This window comes from Panthera onca, chromosome F1 (genome assembly GCF_046562875.1).
Source record: "Panthera onca isolate mPanOnc1 chromosome F1, mPanOnc1 haplotype 2, whole genome shotgun sequence".
Lineage (NCBI taxonomy): Eukaryota > Metazoa > Chordata > Mammalia > Carnivora > Felidae > Panthera > Panthera onca.
In genome coordinates, this window is record NC_138355.1 from 4,437,275 (window position 1) to 4,457,355 (window position 20,081).

General features: G+C 42.5%; 1 protein-coding gene across 1 annotated transcript in view; it reads left to right on the top strand.

Annotated features, from left to right (window-relative positions):
• DNAH14 (dynein axonemal heavy chain 14) overlaps nt 1-20,081 on the top strand; it is a 323,430-nt gene that overhangs the window by 52,697 nt on the left and 250,652 nt on the right. Inside the window, exons 8-11 of the mRNA XM_078440753.2 lie at nt 1,648-1,710; nt 6,424-6,568; nt 10,331-10,462; nt 18,188-18,438. Coding sequence (XP_078296879.2) covers nt 1,648-1,710; nt 6,424-6,568; nt 10,331-10,462; nt 18,188-18,438 — 591 coding nt within the window. The remainder of the gene's footprint in view (nt 1-1,647; nt 1,711-6,423; nt 6,569-10,330; nt 10,463-18,187; nt 18,439-20,081) is intronic.

Here is a 20,081-nt window from a genome sequence, read left to right on the forward strand (position 1 = left end):
ACTTGTGCCATGGCCTGGTGTGGACACTCATCACACTGTCGTTGGGGTGATTCGTCTGGTTTCCAGGGTTCTGGAGTCCTGAGGTTCTGTGACCGGATGGAAGTGAGACGGGAACTTGAATGCCTGTTGGGAGCCTGATTTAGGTCACGTTACCAGATCTGAGGTGTTTCTAAGGCCTTGGGTGTGCCTGTTTGTGTGACATCATGGGACGCTTTCTGAACTGCTTGCTTGTCCCTGGGGCTCCTTCAGTCTTCTGTGGTTCAGAATCAGCCAGGAAGATAGGCTGGTTCCGATTGGCCCCTCAGGCGGTCCTCTCCCAGTTGGCTCTTGCCTGCCGCGTAAGGAATCTCGCTTTGGCAAACAAGTGTCACCTTGAAAGTGTCATCAAGTGTCACCGTTACCATCCTTCTCAGACGGGTTCCTTGAGGTTTTAAAATTACAAATGCATCCTTTCAAAAACATAAATTAAATATCAATATGATATACACTATCTTAATTTTTTATTTACCAGTATACAGTGATTTCTTACCAACGTTACTTTTCTTACCACTGAAAATTGAATCTTGACTCTTCTCGAAATAGAATCTCTTTTAAAACCAGTAAGCAGGGGCGCCTGGGTGGCTCAGTCGGTTAAGCATCCGACTTCAGCTCAGGTCACGATCTCGCGGTCCGTGAGTTCGAGCCCCGCGTCGGGCTCTGGGCTGATGGCTCAGAGCCTGGAGCCTGCTTCCGGTTCTGTGTCTCCCTCTCTCTCTTCCCCTCCCCCGTTCATGCTCTGTCTCTCTCTGTCTCAAAAATAAATAAAAAAAACGTTAAAAAAAATTAAAAAAAAAACCCAGTAAGCTAATAAAGGTATAAGGGAAAAGAATATGTTTTTATAGATTTATATTAATTGGGATGTGATAACTGTTAGGGTCAGGCGTAGGCTAGGGTAAAGGTAAGAGTCAAGAACTATAAGTTTTAGCAGTCAAAGGCTTTATTGGGAACTAAGGTCCCGGGCGAGGTTCCGTGACTCAGGGAGAGAGAGAGAGGAGTTAGGGAGGTCGCGCCCGGTTGTGGTGGGGTAGGGCTTTTAAGCTGCAGCGTTCCGGTTCCGGGTGGGCCTTTTTCGCGCCAGGTCATGCTGTCGCTCGGTGATTGGTTGACCTCCAATTCGTTCTGGCAGCTACTAGGGGCTTTTCATTGGGTTGCACTGGCAAGATGGCCGTCCCCTCCGCTGTGGTTCCAGGGACATCCTAACAGTAACTAAACTAATTATGTGTCTATGAGAATTATAATGAGTTTTGATGACGCTTACTTTCCTCTGTTCTGTTGATAGTTTGGGAGAGAAGTGATGTGGTCTGGTATTTGCTTTAAGTAAAGTTTATGATGAATGCAACCTGTTCTAGGAAATCTAGGATTTCTAAGACGTTACTAAATGTATTCCAAACCATGAGAGACTCTTACAAACTGAGAATAGACTGAGGGTTGATGGGGGTGGGGGGGGTGGGGGGGATGGGTATCGAGGAGGGCACCTGTTGGGAGGAGCGCTGGGTGTTGTGCGGAAACCAATTTGACACTAAATCTCATATTAAAAATAAAATAAATGTATTCCATATAAATACATGACTTACAAATATAGAATGTAAGAAATATCTTTCCTTTCAGAATTAATAAAGCATTTGTTACTTGGAAATTGAATGTTAGAAGAATTAAGACAGAGAAGAGCAGGTAAGCTTAAAGAGGCAAATGCATTTTTAACTATGTTAAGGGGAAACCTTATTTTAAATATGTAGTATGGAAGCAGGTATAAATCACTTTTCACTCAGTGATTGGAAAGTCACATCACGGTTATGAGTAGGTTTAGTCAATCTTACTTTCAAACACCATTTTTGTATATCACACGTGATGATAAACACTGACGACATTTCCCAGTATGTCAGTCTGCGGCATGAGGAGATGATAGTTCTGTGAACAGCTTACGATGACTTCCCCTGGTCGCTTGATTGACCTTTCTGCTTCCAGAAAGGGGAGTGACTACGTCATAGGAGTCAAATGGCTGTTAATCCTGTTTTACGGGGTCTCTGGCAGCCCCGTGTTGTTGTTGTTGTTGTTGTTGTTGTTGAACTTTGTACTTTGAGGTAACTGTGATTGAACGCAGTTGTAAGAGATGATGCCGGGAGACATCCTGTTTCCCCCAGAGGTAGAACCCCCAAACTTACTGTACAACACGGCAGCCAGGACAGTGGCACTGACGTCATCAGGATACAGAAGACTGGTCACCGCAGGGTCCCTCGTGTTGCCCCTGTACAGCCATACTCGCTTCCCTCCCAGCCCCACCCTCTTCTTAGCCTGTGGCAGGCACGACGCGGGTCTCCATTTCTGTGAGTTTGTCTTTTCGAGAATGTTGTATAAATGCAGTCATGCAGTATATGACCTTTGGGTTGGGGTTGGCTCTCCCCTGAGCGCAACTCTGGACTTCCGTCCAGGCTGCCGCATTTATCCGGCGTTCCTCGATTGCCGGGGAGCGGCGCGTGCTGGGAGTGGGAAGTACACCTGCTGTTCTCCAGCTTTTGTTTATTAGAGATAAAGCCCTCTAAACCTTCATATGTAGGTTTTTATGGGAACACAAGTTTTCATTTCTCTGGGGTAAATGCCCAGGAGTGCAATCCTGGGTCATACGGCGATTGCACGTTTAGTTTTGTTTTGTTTTTTCCATCCCCGACAGCAATGTGGGAGTGATTCAGCTTCTCTACCTCTGTGCCGCCATTTGGAATTGTCACTGTTCTTTTGTTTTAGATATTCCGGTAGTTTTCTGGCAGTGTCATGTTGTGGTTTCAGTTTGCGTTTCCCTAATGATGTTGAGCATCTTTCCATGTGCTTATGGGCCATCTGTGAATCTTCTTTGGTGCGATGTCTCTCTATGTCTCTCTGGTGAGATGTCTCTCCATGTCCCTTACACATTTTCTGGTGGGATTGTTTATCTTTATACTGTTGAGTTTTTAAGGGTTCTTTTTATAGTCTAGACACGAGTCCCTTGTGCATGGTTTATAAACATTTTCTCCCAGATTTGGCTTGTCTTTTTTTTTTTTTAATTCAAAAATATTTAGCATCTCTACATGCCAGGCATTAGGCTAGAGTTAGCCTGCTTTGTGAATGGGTTAACGTAACTTTCTAGCCTCACTGCTTCATTGGCCTGGGTGGCTTTGATGCGGAGAGCTGAACTCCTCCTCTGTTCAAGGGACACCCTTTGCTACAGGGGTGGTTGGAGGGAGGGATGTGGGTGAGGGGTTGGGAGGAAGGGGGGTTGTTGATGGCCATTCATTTCTAGGAGACAGCATATGGTTTGATCATGTTTTCAGATCCGTCTGCCAATCTCGGTCTTTAATTGCTGTGTTTAGACCCTTTACGTTCAGTCTAATTATTTATTCGTTAGGGCTTAAGTTTGCCATTTTATTTTTTGGTTTCTGTTTCTTCCCTCTGCTTTTTGTCTGTTTCTTCTTTCTGTGGATTCTTTGAATATTCAACTATAGCAGTATTTCTTAGAATTCTATTTGGATTTTTCTATACTATTGTTTAAAGTATGTCTGTGTAGCTGTTTGGTGGTTGCTGTTGGCGTAACATCATACATACGTAGCGTGCAATTTACTAGCGTTGCATTTTATTAGTTTGAGTGAACTGTAGAAACCTTACCTCTGTGTGTCTCTGCCCTCCCCCATTTACAGTATGACGGTCTTAAATGTTTCCTCCACTTGCTTTCGGCACTGTTACCGTTTTTGCTTCCACCATCAAATATACATTGTAAAACTCGAGAACGAGAACGACAGTCTATGTGTTTTTAAAATGTATTCAGTTTGGTTTGTTTATCATGCTCTTGCTTCTCAATGTCGCAGGGCTCCTTGGGCTGTTTTGTTGTGTATTTCTGTTGCGAGAACTTCCGTTAGCCATTCTGTTAGGGCAGGTCTGCGGGCAGCAAAGTCTCCTGCTTCTCCCGTGTCCGAAAACATCTTCTTTGTTTCTCCGTCATCGAAGAAGATTCTGCTGAATATGGGATTCTGAGTGGACAGTTCTTTCCTCTGAGCCCTTCTCCTGGCCTCCATGGTCATTCGAATTGCTTTTCTTCCGTAGTTGGTTTTTTCTCTTGCTGCTTTTGACACTTTTTCTTTTGGCTGTAGTTTTCAGAAGTTTGACTTTGATGTGTGGTGGTTGGACTTCTGTCTTTATCCTGTTGTAGTCACCCTGGCTTCTAAACCTCTGGCTCGTGCATCCGTTGACAAACTTGTTGCATTTTTGTCCATATTTCTTCAAGTGTTTTTAGCCCTGCCCTCTCCTTCCTCTGCTTCTAGGACTGGGGATGCAAATGCTAGATCTTTTTTATGGTCCTTCTGGTCCCTGAGGGTCCGTTTATTTTTTTCAGTCAGCCTTTACTCTGTTGTTCAGATTGAATGCTTTCTGTTGTTGTTCTTTCAGTTCGCTGATTTCTCTGTCCACTCCGTTCTGCTGTTGAGCCAACATACTGAGTTTTTCATTTCAGTCATTGTATTTTTTAACTTATAAAATTATATGTCTTCTGTTCTCTGCTCACCACCACCCAGGGAGGATGACCTTCCCTATTCCCTGCTCAGCTTTCCCTGAAAACCCCCAGAGGACCGCTAGGGAAGCTCACTACCAGTTGCCCGGGGCACGATGCCAGGCTCTCCACGTGGCCTTTCCCCCCTGTGGTATCTCGCTGGGATAGAATGGTGGTTGTTGAAAAGTTTTCTGTCTTGCTCGGCTGCCCCTTTCTGGCCCTCGAGCCAGACAGCAGGCGTTTCTGTCCGCACCTGTTGGCATTTCCAAGCCTGGGCTGTAGAAGGCAGAAGACGACGCGCCTGATCACCCTGTCACTCCTGGCCGGTCTGTCTTCTCTACCTCTCAGTGTCTTCTCCCGTTCACTTCATATGTAACGTTCACAGTTTTTAGTTGTACCTAGAGGGAAGAGTAGTGGAAAGTACACTTACCCCATTTTTAGAGGAGCCAGGACCTGGGTTTTAAGAGATTTCTGTGATATATGTTCTAATGCCAAGCAGTTCAATCTTGTGAGTCAAGTTTGCGAGAATGTATTTAGCTCTCTAGTACGATACAATGGAAGTTTGTTGGTGAGTTCCTGGTAACACCTTTGCCTGAATAGTCATCAGATGATGCATTATTTTTCTCTTGTCAGATCTCACCATCACAGTTCTAAATGTTTTCATGCTTTCCCCCCCTATAATTGTTTTCACAATGAACCCTCCCTAGTTTCCTCATATCTGTGTTAAAATACACACATAAAGTCAATTATATTTTTTTAAAGGAAAGAAGAAAGCTTTAAACAATTCTGGGTAATGTGGATTCATTACTATGTGAATCTTCATCATCATTCTCTCGTGAATAGATCCCAAGATGGGGTTTGATTTTTTTTGTGGCGGTTCACTTTTTGGAATGTGCCATTTGTCTTTAGTATGATTTCTTTTCTTCCCTGTACTAGATACCCAGGGGAGTGTCCGTGAACAAATTCCACCTCTGTGAGTAGCTCCAGGTTATGCGAGGCCTGTGTCATTTGAGGAGGCCTTTATGACAAAGACCACAAGGCCTTGGGGAGGGGAAGGGCAGTGAGAAAAAAGGGCCCAGGGAGCTTCTTCATGGTGGATAAAGCTTTCGCCAATAAAATGGAAAGACAGGAAAAGGCTAATTTCTGATGATTATATTTTTATATAAAATATACCAAAATCAGCTATAAAAGTTAGCCGCCCACAAGGGATCGGTGAAGGGCAGAAGCCCCCCTCCCCCCCCCCCCCGCCCCCTTCTTTGATACACTGTTGCACAGGGAGGTTCGCTTTTCTTGATCCAGTTTTTAAGGAGCCTGATCTCTTTCACTTTGCTCTTTTCTCCTTCAGTTCTGTCTTGTGTTGTTAGAAGTGATAATACTCACCTTTGTGACCACGATCGGACCGGCAGAAAGGGGCAGAGGAAAGAGCAAGGCTCATCTTTTCTATTCTAGGATATAGGTGGTTGGAGAACTTAAGAAACATTCTCCAAATGGTTCCCAAGTCTAGCTAATTTTTCTTCCTGTAATTGGGGAAAACATAAATTGAGGAAAAGTATTTAAATTTAATAGGGGAAATATAACTTATGTTGTACATCGCTGCCTACTGTTTCAAAGTTGTTAGAACTCAGTGGCATAAAATTATATCATCACTTGTTTGCCCTCGTATTTTTTTACTCAACACACCCGATACCAGAACCTTGCTTTCAACATTATCAGCCAAACAAACCCCATTATGCTTACTAACGTTTATTAATGTCATTTAAAATACAGTAGATATAATACATATGGATACAAAACCAATTACACAGTTCCGTCTAAGTGAATTGTATTCATTTTGAACAGGAGCCAGATAAGTCTGGAAAGTGTTTACCTTTCAGGTCATTTTTGTGCCGCCATCTTTTTGGGGCTGATGAGTTATTTCAAGGCTGTCTGCTCTGTGTGAAGGGACTTTGTGAAGATGCAATTGATCACAAACGTGGAAAAGAATATGAAGAAACCCCGTCTGCCATTTGCCTCATCAAGGTGAGGAGCAGCACACTGCCGTTAGTCTCTGTTTGCAGGTAGAAACCAGGAGGAACAAAAGGAGTTTTGAACCAAAGGAATACCTGTCTCTAGATCCGGAAGAAACCATCACTACGGATGACTAACATTCCACAATAGTTGCAAAGAACATCGTTTCCGTGGATAGTCATTTTTAATAATTAATAACATTCCTTATTTAAAAAAATTCTTTTAAGTGTATTTACTTGAGAGAGAGTGAGCAAGCAGGGTAGGGGCAGAGAGAGAGAGAGAGAGACAGAGAGAGAGAATCCCAGGCAGGCTCCGCACTGTCAGTACAGAGCCCGGTGAGGGGCTTGAACTCACAAAACGTGAGATCATGAACTGAGCTGAAATCATGAGTTGGACGCTTAACTGACTGTGCCGCCCAGACGCCCCTAACAACATTCTTTATACATAGTTTCATCCCTCAATTCAACCTAAGTCTGTTATGAGGCCCTTTCTTTATTTTCAAAACTCTGAATGTGCAATATCATTTATAAATAGTAATTTCTAATATATAATTGTCAGCTACCTGCGATGTTCTTCTCTCTCAAGATTACATGGCAAGAAATTGTCATAAGTTGCCACTTGGAGGTTTTGCTTCAATTTATGGGTTTTTCTGTTCCACAGTTCTAAGAAAGGGTGACCTTCTTTTTAAAAAAATTTTTTTAATGTTTTTATTTATTTTTGAGATAGAGACAGAGCACGAGCAGGGGAGGGGCAGAGAGAGAGGGAGACACAGAACCTGAAGCAGGCTCCAGGCTCTGAACTGTCAGCACAGAGCCCGACGCAGGGCTCGAACTCACAGACTGTGAGATCATGACCTGAGCTGAAGTCGGATGCTTAACTGAGCCACCCAGGCGCCCCAGAAAGGGGGAGCTTCTTCCTGAATGTTTTAGTTTATATAGTTCTTTCTTTTTTTTTTTTTTAATGTTTTATTTATTTTTGAGAGAGTGACAGAGTGAGGGTAGGGAGCAGAGAGAAAGAAGGGAACAGAGGATCGGAGCGGGCTCTGTGCTGAGAGCAGGGACCCTGATGCGGGACTCGAACTTATGAGCAAAACCATGAGAATGTGACCTGAGCCAAAGCCAGACACTTAACTGACTGAGCCATCCAGGCGTCCCTAGCATAGTTCTTTCAGAGAGGTTAAAGTATATAGAACTATATGTTTTAAGTGTTTAGTATACAATTGAACAAGATTCTAGCAGCTTTTGCTTCATTTACCCACTGTGTGAAGGAGGTACTAAAAAGTAAAATTGATAGTCATCTAGACTTAAAAATAGTGAAAGGATTTGATAAATCAACTCGAATTTGATAATCAACTAAAAAATTAATTGTGTTGACTGTATATGTGTAATATGGTTAATACCTATAAATCAGCGTATTTTTAGAATTGATTATATATAGTGGCTGATACGTAGATGCTTAATAAGTAGTCTTCGAGTGAATAAAAGAATTAATGAAAAAATGAATTATTACAGATGAAGTGTATTTTTTATAACTGTATTGAGATTAATGTTTCAAAAGGATTAAATTCAAGTTAAGTATGAGACATTTCATTGAAGAGTACTTTTATATGGTTTTATTCTAGAAGGAAATTGGTTGGACAGCTATATTAGATTGTTTTATGAGTGACTGAGTCACAGAATTTACCAGTTAATGGTGGGCGTTAAGGCAAAGGAAACTTCAGTATATCTGTGAAGGCTGTGCCTCATGGATGGTCATGCTCACAGAGTGACAGAGAAGGGATGATAGGACTCTTCCCTGGAGACCTTAGACCCTGTAAATATTTGTCAATTACCTATTTTATGCAGAGGAGATGGGTAAAACTAAAAATGAGGTATTGTTAATTTTCCTTTGCTCACAGTTTATTGGAAGAGATGATTCTTTACATAGAAAAATGATTGCTAATTCTAGAGGTAGTCCCTCAATTTTGCTAATCATTCTAGCCAACCAGGTAGCAAAATAGAAGGCAAGGAGGATTTATCGGCAAACAATGCTTGTGAAATGCTCACGCCCCAGAGATTCAGGGGAAGCAGAGATCAGCCTTTGCAGTGGAAGTCTAGGCGTGTTGCGGGAAAGGAGGACGTGATGAGCTGGGCCGTGCTGGATTTGAGGAGCTGGGGAGCTGGGTCGGGTAGGGGGGGGTGTATGTGAATGTGAGGAAAGCGCTCAGTTTATGTTCGATTCGAAAGTTAGGTTGGGTCTGAACGTTGGGCCAAGAATAGCAGACTAAGGGAGAGCTAGGAGCTGAAGCTGCTGTGAGCGGGGGCGCTCCTGGTGGGGGTCGTGAGGAAAGGTCGCAGGGACAGGAGTTCCTGAGACCCACTGGAGAAACCAGGCCCAGAAGGAGGGACAGCAGGGATTCGTAGCCTGGAGAACCGAGTCGGGGGTCAGGAGTCAGAAGGTGGACTGCTGGGGGCGCAGGTACCAAGGAGGGGTCCCCGAGGCAGGTGTGCACGTGCTGTGTGGACGAGTGTGTGCCACAGGGCCCCAGAGCGTCCACAACAAATGGGAAAGGGCCTGCGTTCTCATTTCGTCCAGACCTAGGGAGACCGGTTTATCCAAGGCCATAGAACCAGCTGGAGAGTTGGGATTTGCGTTCAAGAATAATTGTGTCTTGGGGGCTCAGTACTTTGCCTTGTGCACATGTGACTGTTTGTGTCCCACCCCTGGCGGGGGAGAGTGCAGTGGGCAGTGCTAGTCACCTACACGTTTCACAGGCTCCCCGCGCGGTTCTTCTGCAGAGTAAACTCTGAGAATTATTCTTAACAGTGATTGAAAGTTTCTGAACATGTCATTTTAGGAAAATTAATGTGATGTCACTTTGTGGGGGCAATGGAAGGCAGGGAGAGGCAAAGAGATGGTTAGAGCACTAGAATAATGCAGGTGTGAGCAAGAGTGACTTCAGTTAGTGGTTGGCAGTGAGCTCAGAAAGGAAGCGACATTTTGAGACACCTTTACTGGAAAGATCAGGGCCTGGTAACCAGAAAAAGGACGAGGAGAGGGAGCACACAGAGTTAATCCAGAGTTTTAAGGTTAGGGGAGCACTTTTCAGTTTTTTTTTTTTTTTTTTTTTTTTTTGCAAGCCTACACTTACCAAGTATTAGAGTACCACTAGGGATAAAGGTGCGTGTTTGTTGATGAAAATGCGTTTTGGTGAGAGAATTAACACATGGTGGGAAAAACAGGAAAACACCGCAAGGAGGAAAGACACTGGGCTACCGTGAGTGGGCGAAATGTCTGTGTGCTGTGGGGCCCAGTAGCACAGCCGCTGGGATTTCCCCCGTGCTGCATGCCGAGTGAGCTCATGCACACTTCACGTCATTTGGATTATTTAATTTTAGCCTCTTTATCTGACGTTTAGTGCTCACATCTGTAATTTTACACGCAATCGAGATTTCAAGGGTAAAAGCAGTTCCTGGGTTTGGTGGCTCCCCGGGGCTCAAATATTTCAAAACACCTCAACTCCTGAGTTCTTCTGCTTAGGCTTAATCTTCGTTACAGTTAAAATAATAACGTATTTTTCTGTGTTTTATTAAGATGTAGTTTAACTGAGTGTGTGGATTTGAAGAACACGGAAAGCATTTGGTGTATAAAGCATAATGTGTATGAAAGAGAGTTTAAAATATGCTCTTTATGACATGAAAGGATGACCAGAATGTTTCGTGTCTTTTTTTTTTTTTTTTTTTTTTTTGTAACAAACTTTGACTTTCCAACATTCAACATCTATCGGGTGAGTAGCTGGATAGGTCCCGAACGTATTCTCTGGATGGATTTTGTGAAGAACAGGCACGGCAGGCTACCCAGGCAGTGAAACAGCTTGAGGATATCAGAGAGAAGGCTATTTGCGAAATGAAACGTACATTTTTAAAGGTAATTCTTTCATTCTCTCCTCTCTCTCTCTCTCTGTCAGCCTGTAACATACTGACCGAAGCAGCGTCTCCGGGTTGCATGCCTGGAGGCAGAGTTAGAAATGGGCAGGCGGAGGGACAGAGGTGGTTCCTTAGGCCAAGCAGCTAATGCCGCATGGTCGCCGGGCATGGGACACTTTGCAGGGGCCGTGTGGGGTGCAGGTGTACGCGCGTGCAGGTATATCCCCACCCCCCGCCTTGTGAAAGTTCATTTACGCCACTTTGCTTTACAGCAGATGTATATGCATAGCTGGTTTGTTAGCTGAAATCCAGAGAGGATGTTGCTTTTACAAAAAAAAGGCCAGAAGCACAGAGAACCCGCCGCGTCTATTACAGCGGCGGTTACGGGGCAGCGAGGGCGCCGGCCCAGCGGCCCAGCTCCTTCCCCAGGCCCCACGTGGCCGGGGCTGCCAGCGGAGGCGTCTCTGAGCATCAGTTAGTTTTGTGCAGCTGTCAGCAAAGCCTTTTGGGGTGTGGGAAGGCTCGAAAAATTTCCATATAAATTAATGGTAATGGCTTCTTGGCTTTATGCTGCTGCGGCTTTTGGAAGGTTTCGTAGCAACTCTACCTTTGGAGAGTGGGGAAGCCTGCATAAGAGTGTGTGTGTGCGCGTGTGCGTAAATGCACGCGTATGGATGTTTACGTATGTACCTTCAAGATACTTAAAATCTAACCCGACCTGGCATATATAGGGAAATACGATTTGTTACAAAGTTCGGTGTTTATAAGACAAAAACTCATTGCTCAAGAGAAACACAACCAGATGAGACAAAACTTGCCTGAGGATTTTATGAAAAGGACTCAATAATTCAATGAGCAATGTCCTCAGAACATTGTTCTCTGAGATGCTGTGACTCACTTGACAGGATTATTTTACGGAGCTTCCCCGGTCGGGGAATGACAGTGCATGGAAGCGTCATTCACAGACGCCCTTGGATGAGGGACTGATGCCGTGTTGTCTGGTTACAGGCTGGTGGCCTCTCTCCGCTGCTTTGGCCGAGTCCAGGAGCACAGCGGAGGCTCTCCGGGGGAGAGGTGGACCGGGTCCCCCTCGGTTTTCAGACCGAGTTTCTCTGAATTAATTTCTGGTGGAGACTGGGTAGCAGTGAGTTCAAGGCTTCGCCTGTTGACAAGAAGATGCAGCGCGGCTGTTTTTCATCAATGGAACAAGGACTCTCCTTCCTCATCTGCTTCCTCAGTCACCCTAACTTCCTGAAGCCCAGTCGTGTCCCAGGCAGACTCCGGGACACTGGCCAAGGGATTAACGGCATCTGTCTTGGGACCCTGGTTACGGATTACTCGCAGTCTGGTTTCTCCCATTCAGCTCCATCAGGGTCTCGTCATAAATATTTGTTAAGAGGTTTCCATTTAAGTCGTGATAGGCAACAAGTCCTCCCTCCTACAGAAACTAGTTTGATTTGGTTTATATGACTTATAACTGAAATGTTTAGACTTTTTTTACTTTAAGTTTTTATTTAATTCTCGTTCATTAACATATATGGTAAAAATTGGTTTCAGGTGTAGAAGTTGCTTATTCGTCTCTTACATACAACACCCAGTGCTCATCACAGCAAGTGCCCTCCTTAATGCCCATCGCCCCCACCTCCCTCCATCAACCCTCAGATTGTTCTCTATAGTTAAGGCTCTTATGGTTTCTCTCTCTCTCTCTCTCTCTCTCTCTCTCTCCCTCCCTCCCTCCCTCCCTTTATTTTTCCTTCCCCTATGTCCACCTGTTTACTTTTTTTTAAATTTTTTAATGTTTATTATTTATTTTTGAGAGACAGAATGTGAGTGGGGGAGGGGCAGAGAGCGAGGGAGACACAGAATCCAAAGGAGGCTTCAGGCTCCGAGCTGTCAGCACAGAGCCCGATGTGGGGCTCGAACCCACAAACCACAAGATCATGACCTGAACCAAAGTCGGATGCTTAACTGAGCCACCCAGGTGCCCCCCCTATCTGTTTTGTTTCTTAAATTCCACAAATGAGTGAAATCATATGGTATTTGTCTTTCTCTGACTCACTTACTTTGCTTAGCATGATACACTCTAGCTTTATGCACATCATTGCAAATGGCAAGATTTCATTCTCTCTTCCCCCTTCCCCCCCCTTCCCTCCCTTTCCCCTCCCTCTTTCTCTCCCTCCCCCCTTCTCCTCCCTCTGCCCACTCCTGCATGCTCACTCTCTGTCTCTCTCTCTCAAAAAAAAAAAAGTTGCTACAGCTGAGGTCAGAAAGGTTGCTGCCTGTGTTCTCTAGGATTTTGATGGTTTCCTGCCTTACATTTAGGTTTTTCATCCATTTTGAATTCATTTTTGTGTATGGTGTAAGAAAGTGCTCCAGTTTCATTCTTATGTGGTCACTATCCAGTTTTCCCAATACCATTTGTTGAAGAGACTGTCCTTTTTCCACTGCATATACTTTCCTGCTTCGTCAAAGATTAGTTGGCCATACGTTTGTGGTCTATTTCTGGGTTCTGTCTTCTGTTCCATTGATCTGTGTCTGTGTTTGTGTTAGTACCATATTGTCTTATTGGTTACAGCTTTGTAACACAGCTTGAAGTCCAGGATCGTGATGCCTCCTGCTCTGGTTTTCTTTTTCAGTATTACTTTGGCTATTTGGAGTCTTTTCTGGTTCCATAAAAATTTTCAGATTGGTCTAGCTCTGTGAACAATGCTAGTGGCATTGTGATGGTGATTGCATTAAAGATATAGATTGGTTTGGGTAGTACAGACATTTTAACGATGTCCGTTCTTCCAGTCTGTGAACATGGAATGTTTCTCCTTTTTTTGCGACATCTTCAATTTCTTTCATAAGTGTTCTATAGTTTTCAGGGTGCAAATCTTTTATCTCTTCAAGTTAAGTTTATTCCTAGGTATTTTGTGGGTTTTGGTGCCATTGTAAATGGGACTGTTTTCTGAATTTCTCTGTCTGCTGTTTCATTATTGTATAGAAGTGAAACAGATTTCTGAACATTGAGTTTGTATCCTGCGACTTTGCTGAATTCATGTGTTCTAGCAATTTTTTGGTTGAGTCTTTCAAGTTTTCTACAGAGTATCATGTTGTCTGCAAATAGTCAACGTTTGACTTCTTCCTTGATGATTTGGTAGTCTTTTATTTCTTTTTGTTGTCTGATTTCTGAGGCTAAGATTTCTAGTACTATGTTAGATAGTATTGGTGAGAGTGGACATCTGTGTCTTATTCCTGGCTGTAGAGGAAAAGCTCTCTGTTTTCCCCCATTGAGGATGATATTAGCTGTGGGTCTTCCATATATGACCTTTATGATGTTGAGGTATGTTCCATCTATACTTTGTTGAGAGTTTGTATCATGAAAGGATGCTGTATTTTGTCAAATGCTTTTTCTGCATCTATTGAGAGGATCATATGGTTCTTATCCTTTCTTTTATTAACATGGTATATCAGGTTAATTGATACACAATTAGTGAATCAACCCTGTAGCCCAGGAATGAATCCCGCTTGATCATGAGGAATACTTCTTTTAATGTACTGTTGGATTCGATTTGCTAGTATCTTGTAGAGAATTTTTGCATCTGTGTTCATCACCTGTTCATTCTCCTTTTTCGTGGGGTCTTTGCTTTTGGAATCAAGGCAATGCTGGCCTTGTAGAACGAGTTTGGAAGTTTTCCTTCCATTTATATTTTTTTGGAACAGCTTGAGAAGAATAGGTATTAACTCCTTTAAATATCTGGTAGAATTCCCCTGAGAAGCCATCTGGCCTCGCACTCTTGTCTGTTGGGAGAGTTTTGATTACCGATTCGATTTCTTTGCTGGTTATGGGTCTGTTTAAATTTTCTATTTCTTCCTGTTTCAGTTTTGGTAGTTTGTATGTTTCTAGGAATTTGTCCATTTCTTCCAGATTGCCCAATTTGTTGGCATGTATATATTTTTTTAAATTTTTTAAAGTTTATTTATTTTGAGAGAGAGAAAGCTCACAAGCGGGGTAGGGACAGAGAGAGACAGAAAGAGAGTTCCAAGCAGACCCTGTGCTGTCAGCACAAAGCCCTGTCTGGGGCTTGAACTCACAAACCATGAGATCATGACCTGAGCTGAGCTTAAAGTCTAATGCTTAACCAACTGAGCCCAGGCACCCCTTGGCATGTAATTTTTAATAATAGTCTCTTATAATTGTTTATATTTCTGTGGTGTTGGTTGTGATCTATCCTCCTTCATTTGTGATATTATTTGGGTCCTTTCTCTTTACTTTTTGCTAAGTATGGCTAGAGGTTTATCAATTTTATTAATTCTTTTGAAGAACCAGCTCTTAGTTTTGTTGATCTGTTCTGTTTTTTTGTTTATGTCTACATCATTTATTTGTGCTCTAGTCTTTATTATTTCCCTTCTTCTGCTGGCCTTAGGCTTTATTTGCTATTCTTTTCTAGCTCCTTTGAGGTGTAAGGTTAGGTTATGTATTTGGGACCTTTCTTCCTTCTTTTGTTAAAATTTTTTTTAACGTTTACTTTTTGAGAGCAAGAGAGAGAAAGTGAGCGCAAGCAAGCGGGGGAGGGGCAGAGAGAGAGAGAGAGCGAGACAGAAGATCCAAAGCATGCTCTGTGCTATTAGCACAGAGCCTGACGAGGGGCCCGAACCCACAAACCGTGAGATCATGACCTGAGTTGACGTCAGACGCCTAACTGACTGAGCCACGCAGGTGTCCCCTTTCTTCCTTCTTGAGGTAGACCTGTATTGCAGTATACTTCCCTCTTAGGACTGCCTTTGCTGCATCCCAAAGGTTTTAGACTGTTGTGTTTTCATATCCATTTGCTTCCATGTACTTTAGTTCTTTAATTTCTTGGTTAACCAGTTCATTCTTTAGTAGGATGTTCTTTAATCTCCATGTGTTTGTGGTTATCCGAGTTTTTTCTTGGGGTTGACTTCAAGTTTCATAGTGTGTGGTGTGAAAATATGCATGGTATGATCTCAATCTTTGTGTACTGTTGAGGCCTAATATTTGATCTGTTCTGAAGAATGTTCCATGTGCATTCAAAAAGAATGTGTATTCTGCTGTTTTAAGATGAAATATTCTGAATATATCCATTAAGTCCATCCGGTCCAGTGTGTCATTCAAAACCACTGTTGCCTTGTTGATTTTCTGCTTAGATGTCGTGTCCATTGCTGTTAGTCGGCTGTTAAAGTCCCCTACTATTATTGTATTATTATCAGTGAATTCCTTTATGTTTGTGCTGAATTGATTTATATATTTGAGTGTCTCCAAGTTTGGGAATAAAAGTTTGTAATTGTTAGATCTTGATGTATAGACCTCTTAATTATGATATAACGGCCTTCTTTATCTCTTCTTACAGTCTTTGGTTTAAAAATCTAGTTTGTCTGATACAAGTATGGCTACTCCAGCTTTCTTTTGACTTCCATTAGCACGATAGATGGTTCTCCATTTCCTCATTTTCAATCTACAGGTGTCTTTAGATCTAAAATGAGTCTCCTGTGGGCAGCATATAGATGGGTCTTGTTTTTTTTTTTATCCATTCTGATGCCCTGTATCATTTGATTGGAACATTTAGGCCATTTACATTCAGAGTGATTATTGATAGATATGAATTTGGTGCTATTGTGTTATCTGTAAAGTTGGTGTTTCTGGTGATATTCTCTGTTCCTTTCTAGTCTTTGTCACTTTTGGTCTTTTTTTTCCCCCACTCCTAAGAGTCCCCCTTTAATATTTCTTGCAGGGCTGGTTTAGTGGTCACAGACTCCTTTAGTTTTTGTTTGTCTGGGAGACTCTTTCTGTCTCCTTCTGTTCTCAGTGACAACCTTGCTGGATGTAGTATTCTTGGCTGCATATTTTCCCCCTTGAGTACGTTGAATGTATCCTGCCACTCCCTTCTGGCCTGCCAAGTTTCTGTGGGCAGATCTGCTGCGAACCTGATCTGTCCTCCCTTGTAGGTTAAGGACTTTTTTCCCTCGCTGCTTTCAGAATTCTTGCCTTGTCTGTGTGTTCTGTGAATCTGACTATGATATCTTGGCAGTGGCTGGCTTTCGTTGAATTTGGTGGGAGTTTTCTGTGCTTCTTGGACTTCAGTGGCTGTTTCATTCCCCGGATTGAGGAAGTTCTCAGCTATAGTTTGCTCAAATAAACCCTCCGCCTCTTTTTCTCTCTCTTCTTTTGGGACTCCTATGATACAAGTGTTACTGTGCTTTTTCCCTAAGTCTGTATTTGTGATCCAGTGCCTTTCTTTCCCTCTTCTTTTCTGAGTCATTATTTTCCATAGTTTTCCCTTCCATGTCACCAGTTCGTCCCCGTGCTGTGTCCGTCCTCACTGGCATTGCATTCAGTTGGGCTTGCAACTCAGTTACAGCATTTTTAATTTTGGCCTGACTGGGTTTTAGTTCTTTTATCTCTGCAGTAAGGGATTCTCTGGCGTCTTCTGTGCATTTTTCAAGCCCAGCTAGTATCCTTATAATTGTTTAATTCTAGTTCAGACATCTTAATTATGTCTGTGTTAATTAAAACCCTATCTGTTACTTCTTCCTGTTCTTCCTTTTGGGGTAAATTCCTCCATCTGGTCATTTTGTCTACATCACTGTTTTTTGGTGTGTGATTGTTAGGAAAGCCTGAGAGTGCTGGCTATATTAGGAAGAGGTCCAGAAAAGAAGGGGTGAGGCAGCCCCTCTGCACTCTGCTGTCGTGTTCTGGCTGCTCCTGCCCTCAGGCCAGTCCTTTGCAGGGTTTCTCCTTGCCTGCATGGGGGGTGTTTGGACCTTGTCCTTTCACCGTATGGCAAGTTTTAACTAGATGTGTTTTGGTCTGCTCGTTAATAGAAGCTAGGTCAAAAGAAAAAGAAAAAGGAAGCTAGATCCTGTTTGCCCTAGAGATGAAATTTGCAGCCTCTTTGATGAGTAGACTTGATGCGTGGGGGAGGTCTGTGCTGGTCTTCTCCGTGAGGGGCCTGCAGCGCTGACTCTCAGGCGGACTTGCCCGAACGAAGATGCACCTGCAGGGCACAGGGGCGCGGGCGGTGTAGGTGGCTCCTGTCTCCACTGGGGGGTGCTGTGTTCACTGAAGTTCATCAGTGCTGGTGGGCTGGAGCTGTGGCAGTGGCAAAATGGTGTCCCCCCCCACTCTTGTCCCCAGAGTGGCGAGTTCGCACCTGTCACTTTTCAGGAAAAGCAGACAATCACCCCTCTCGCGTCCCCAGCTTCCGTCAGATCCCTGCCTTCGCCCTGTCTGCGTCCGAGCTGTGTGCCAGGCGGCACAGTACTCCTGTGTGTTATCTGAGGCACGTGGCTGGGTGTCAGAACTCCACATTTTAAGGTCCCACGTGGCGCAGACCCCCGCCGATCCTCTGGAGGAGGGTCTCACTGTGCTTTTGCCATTTGCCGTTTGCCAAGGAACCTTTTATTTAGATTTGACTCTCCCCCGTTGGCAGCTCTTAGTGTACCTGAGGAGGGTCCCTCTATGCAGGAATGCTTAGGTAATCATCAGTATGTACTTCCCGTTGGACTTCCATAAACTCGTCTGCTTGTAAGGGACACCCTGAACTTCATAGGCCTCTTTTGGTCTGCTCTTCAAATACAGTGCAAACATGAAGTTTTTGAAAGTTGTCCTAATAACGTTGAGTTGCAATGTTATTTAGACTAATGGAAATACTATATATTAGAAATCGTGCTGTATGCACATAGAAAGTTGTCACTTGTTTCTCCATTGTTTATTGAATTGTAGGTGGCAGAAAAGAAAGAAATTAAAGAATATTTTGAGTCAAACCTCTCTGAAGACTACACAACACATTTCAAGCTGTCTGAATATCGACGTTTATTAGAAACAATTTTGAGGTTTCTGATGCTGGTTGACTACATATTTCAGGAACTCATCCGTCAACTGATGAACACTGCCGTCACACTGCTTTTGGAATTATTTAATAATTCTGCTAGAGTGCCATTTTCAAGGGAAAGAAAGAATGAAAATCTCATCAAGTAAATCGCACTTTTTTGGCTTGTAAAAAGAATTTATGATCATAATGTAATATGTCGCCACTTACGGAGGAGATATCCAATAACTTAAGCTAGAATTTGAAAATTCTCCTTGTAAATTATATGTACTCAGTTTTTGCAATTTTCTGAACTTCTTATCTGGTAATACCTTCCTTAATACTGTCCACGAAATTTAAGAAAATTTCCCTTTTCCCCTTTCCACCCCCAAATTCTGCATAGGTTAGCTTGCCCTTTGAAGTACATGATGTCCAGTGAAATTTGAAATTCAGATTAACAATGAATAATATTTTAGTACAGTATGTCCCAATATTACCTAAATTATTGTTTATCTTGGAGTTCAAATTTAATTTGGTGTTCTTTATTTTTAATTTGTTAAAGCTGGCAATCCTATGGGTAGGTATACTGTATCTTCAAAGTTCAGAACTAGCCCTTAAAGATGTGTGAGGATGATTCTGGAAGTAGCCACAAGGTTCATTTGGAATTTGGGTCAATTCCAACTATCTACTGAAAACAAAATGTTTTCACCGTCTATTTAAATACTGCCGTTAAAACATTTTTCTTATTTGCCGCAACTGGATCTATCACTGTGCCTTGTGAGCCATGGAATATGAACTGAGACCGTAGGATACTTTATGTTCAAACTGTCAAAATTTAGCAATATTATTTTAAGTCAAATCAGAGTTTTAGTATCATAACTGGAGAGTGAAAAATATATCAATTCATAAAATTTTGAAGAATTTTAAATATGTTATTTCTCTAATTTATTATTGGATCCAGCAGAGCTTAAGTCATTGATCTAAGGCCTCATAAGTGATTTGAGTCAGTGCCAGGACTTTAACCTATATAAGAGCACTATTTAGTAATAGCACATTATAACTTTATTTCTCCTAAAACTACAAGTATGTGTGTGTGTGTGTTTGTGTGTTTAGGAGAAGTTTTTAATTTGGAACTAACTAACTTCCTTCCTTCCTTCCTTCCTTCCTTCCCTCCTTCCTTATTTATTTATATTTTAGTGTTTATTTTTGAGAGAGAGAGAGAGAGCACAGGCAGGGGAGAGGGGGACAGAGGATCCAAAGAGAGCTCTGCACTGACAGCAGACAGCCCAATGTGGGGCTCGAACTCATGAGTCACGAGATCATGACCTGAGCCAAAGTCAGACACTTAACCGACTGAGCCACCCAGGCGCCCGAACATAATTTTTTAAAATATATATTTATTATTATATTAAATTGGTCATATAATAGAAAATATTGAAAACAAAAATTACCCTAATTCCATCACTTAAAGACAATGTCTTATTGTTTTGGTACAGTTTCTTCTAAATTTTTCCTATGTATTTTTCCATGGTACTATTTCATAGCTTATTTTAAAAATACAACATGCCTTGTATACTTTTTTTTAATGTTACAGGAGAAATACTTGTGTATTTCAAGTATACGTATTTTTGGAATCATACCACCTGGGTTAATCCCTGTTTCATCTCTGACATGTGTGACTTAGGTTAGCTAGTAAACTAACAGGTTATATAAATTCTTTAAACCTCAGTTTCCTCATCTATAAACTAGAGATAACAATAATACCTATATCATTAGGTTCTTTGAGAATAAACAGATTAAATGCCTGCT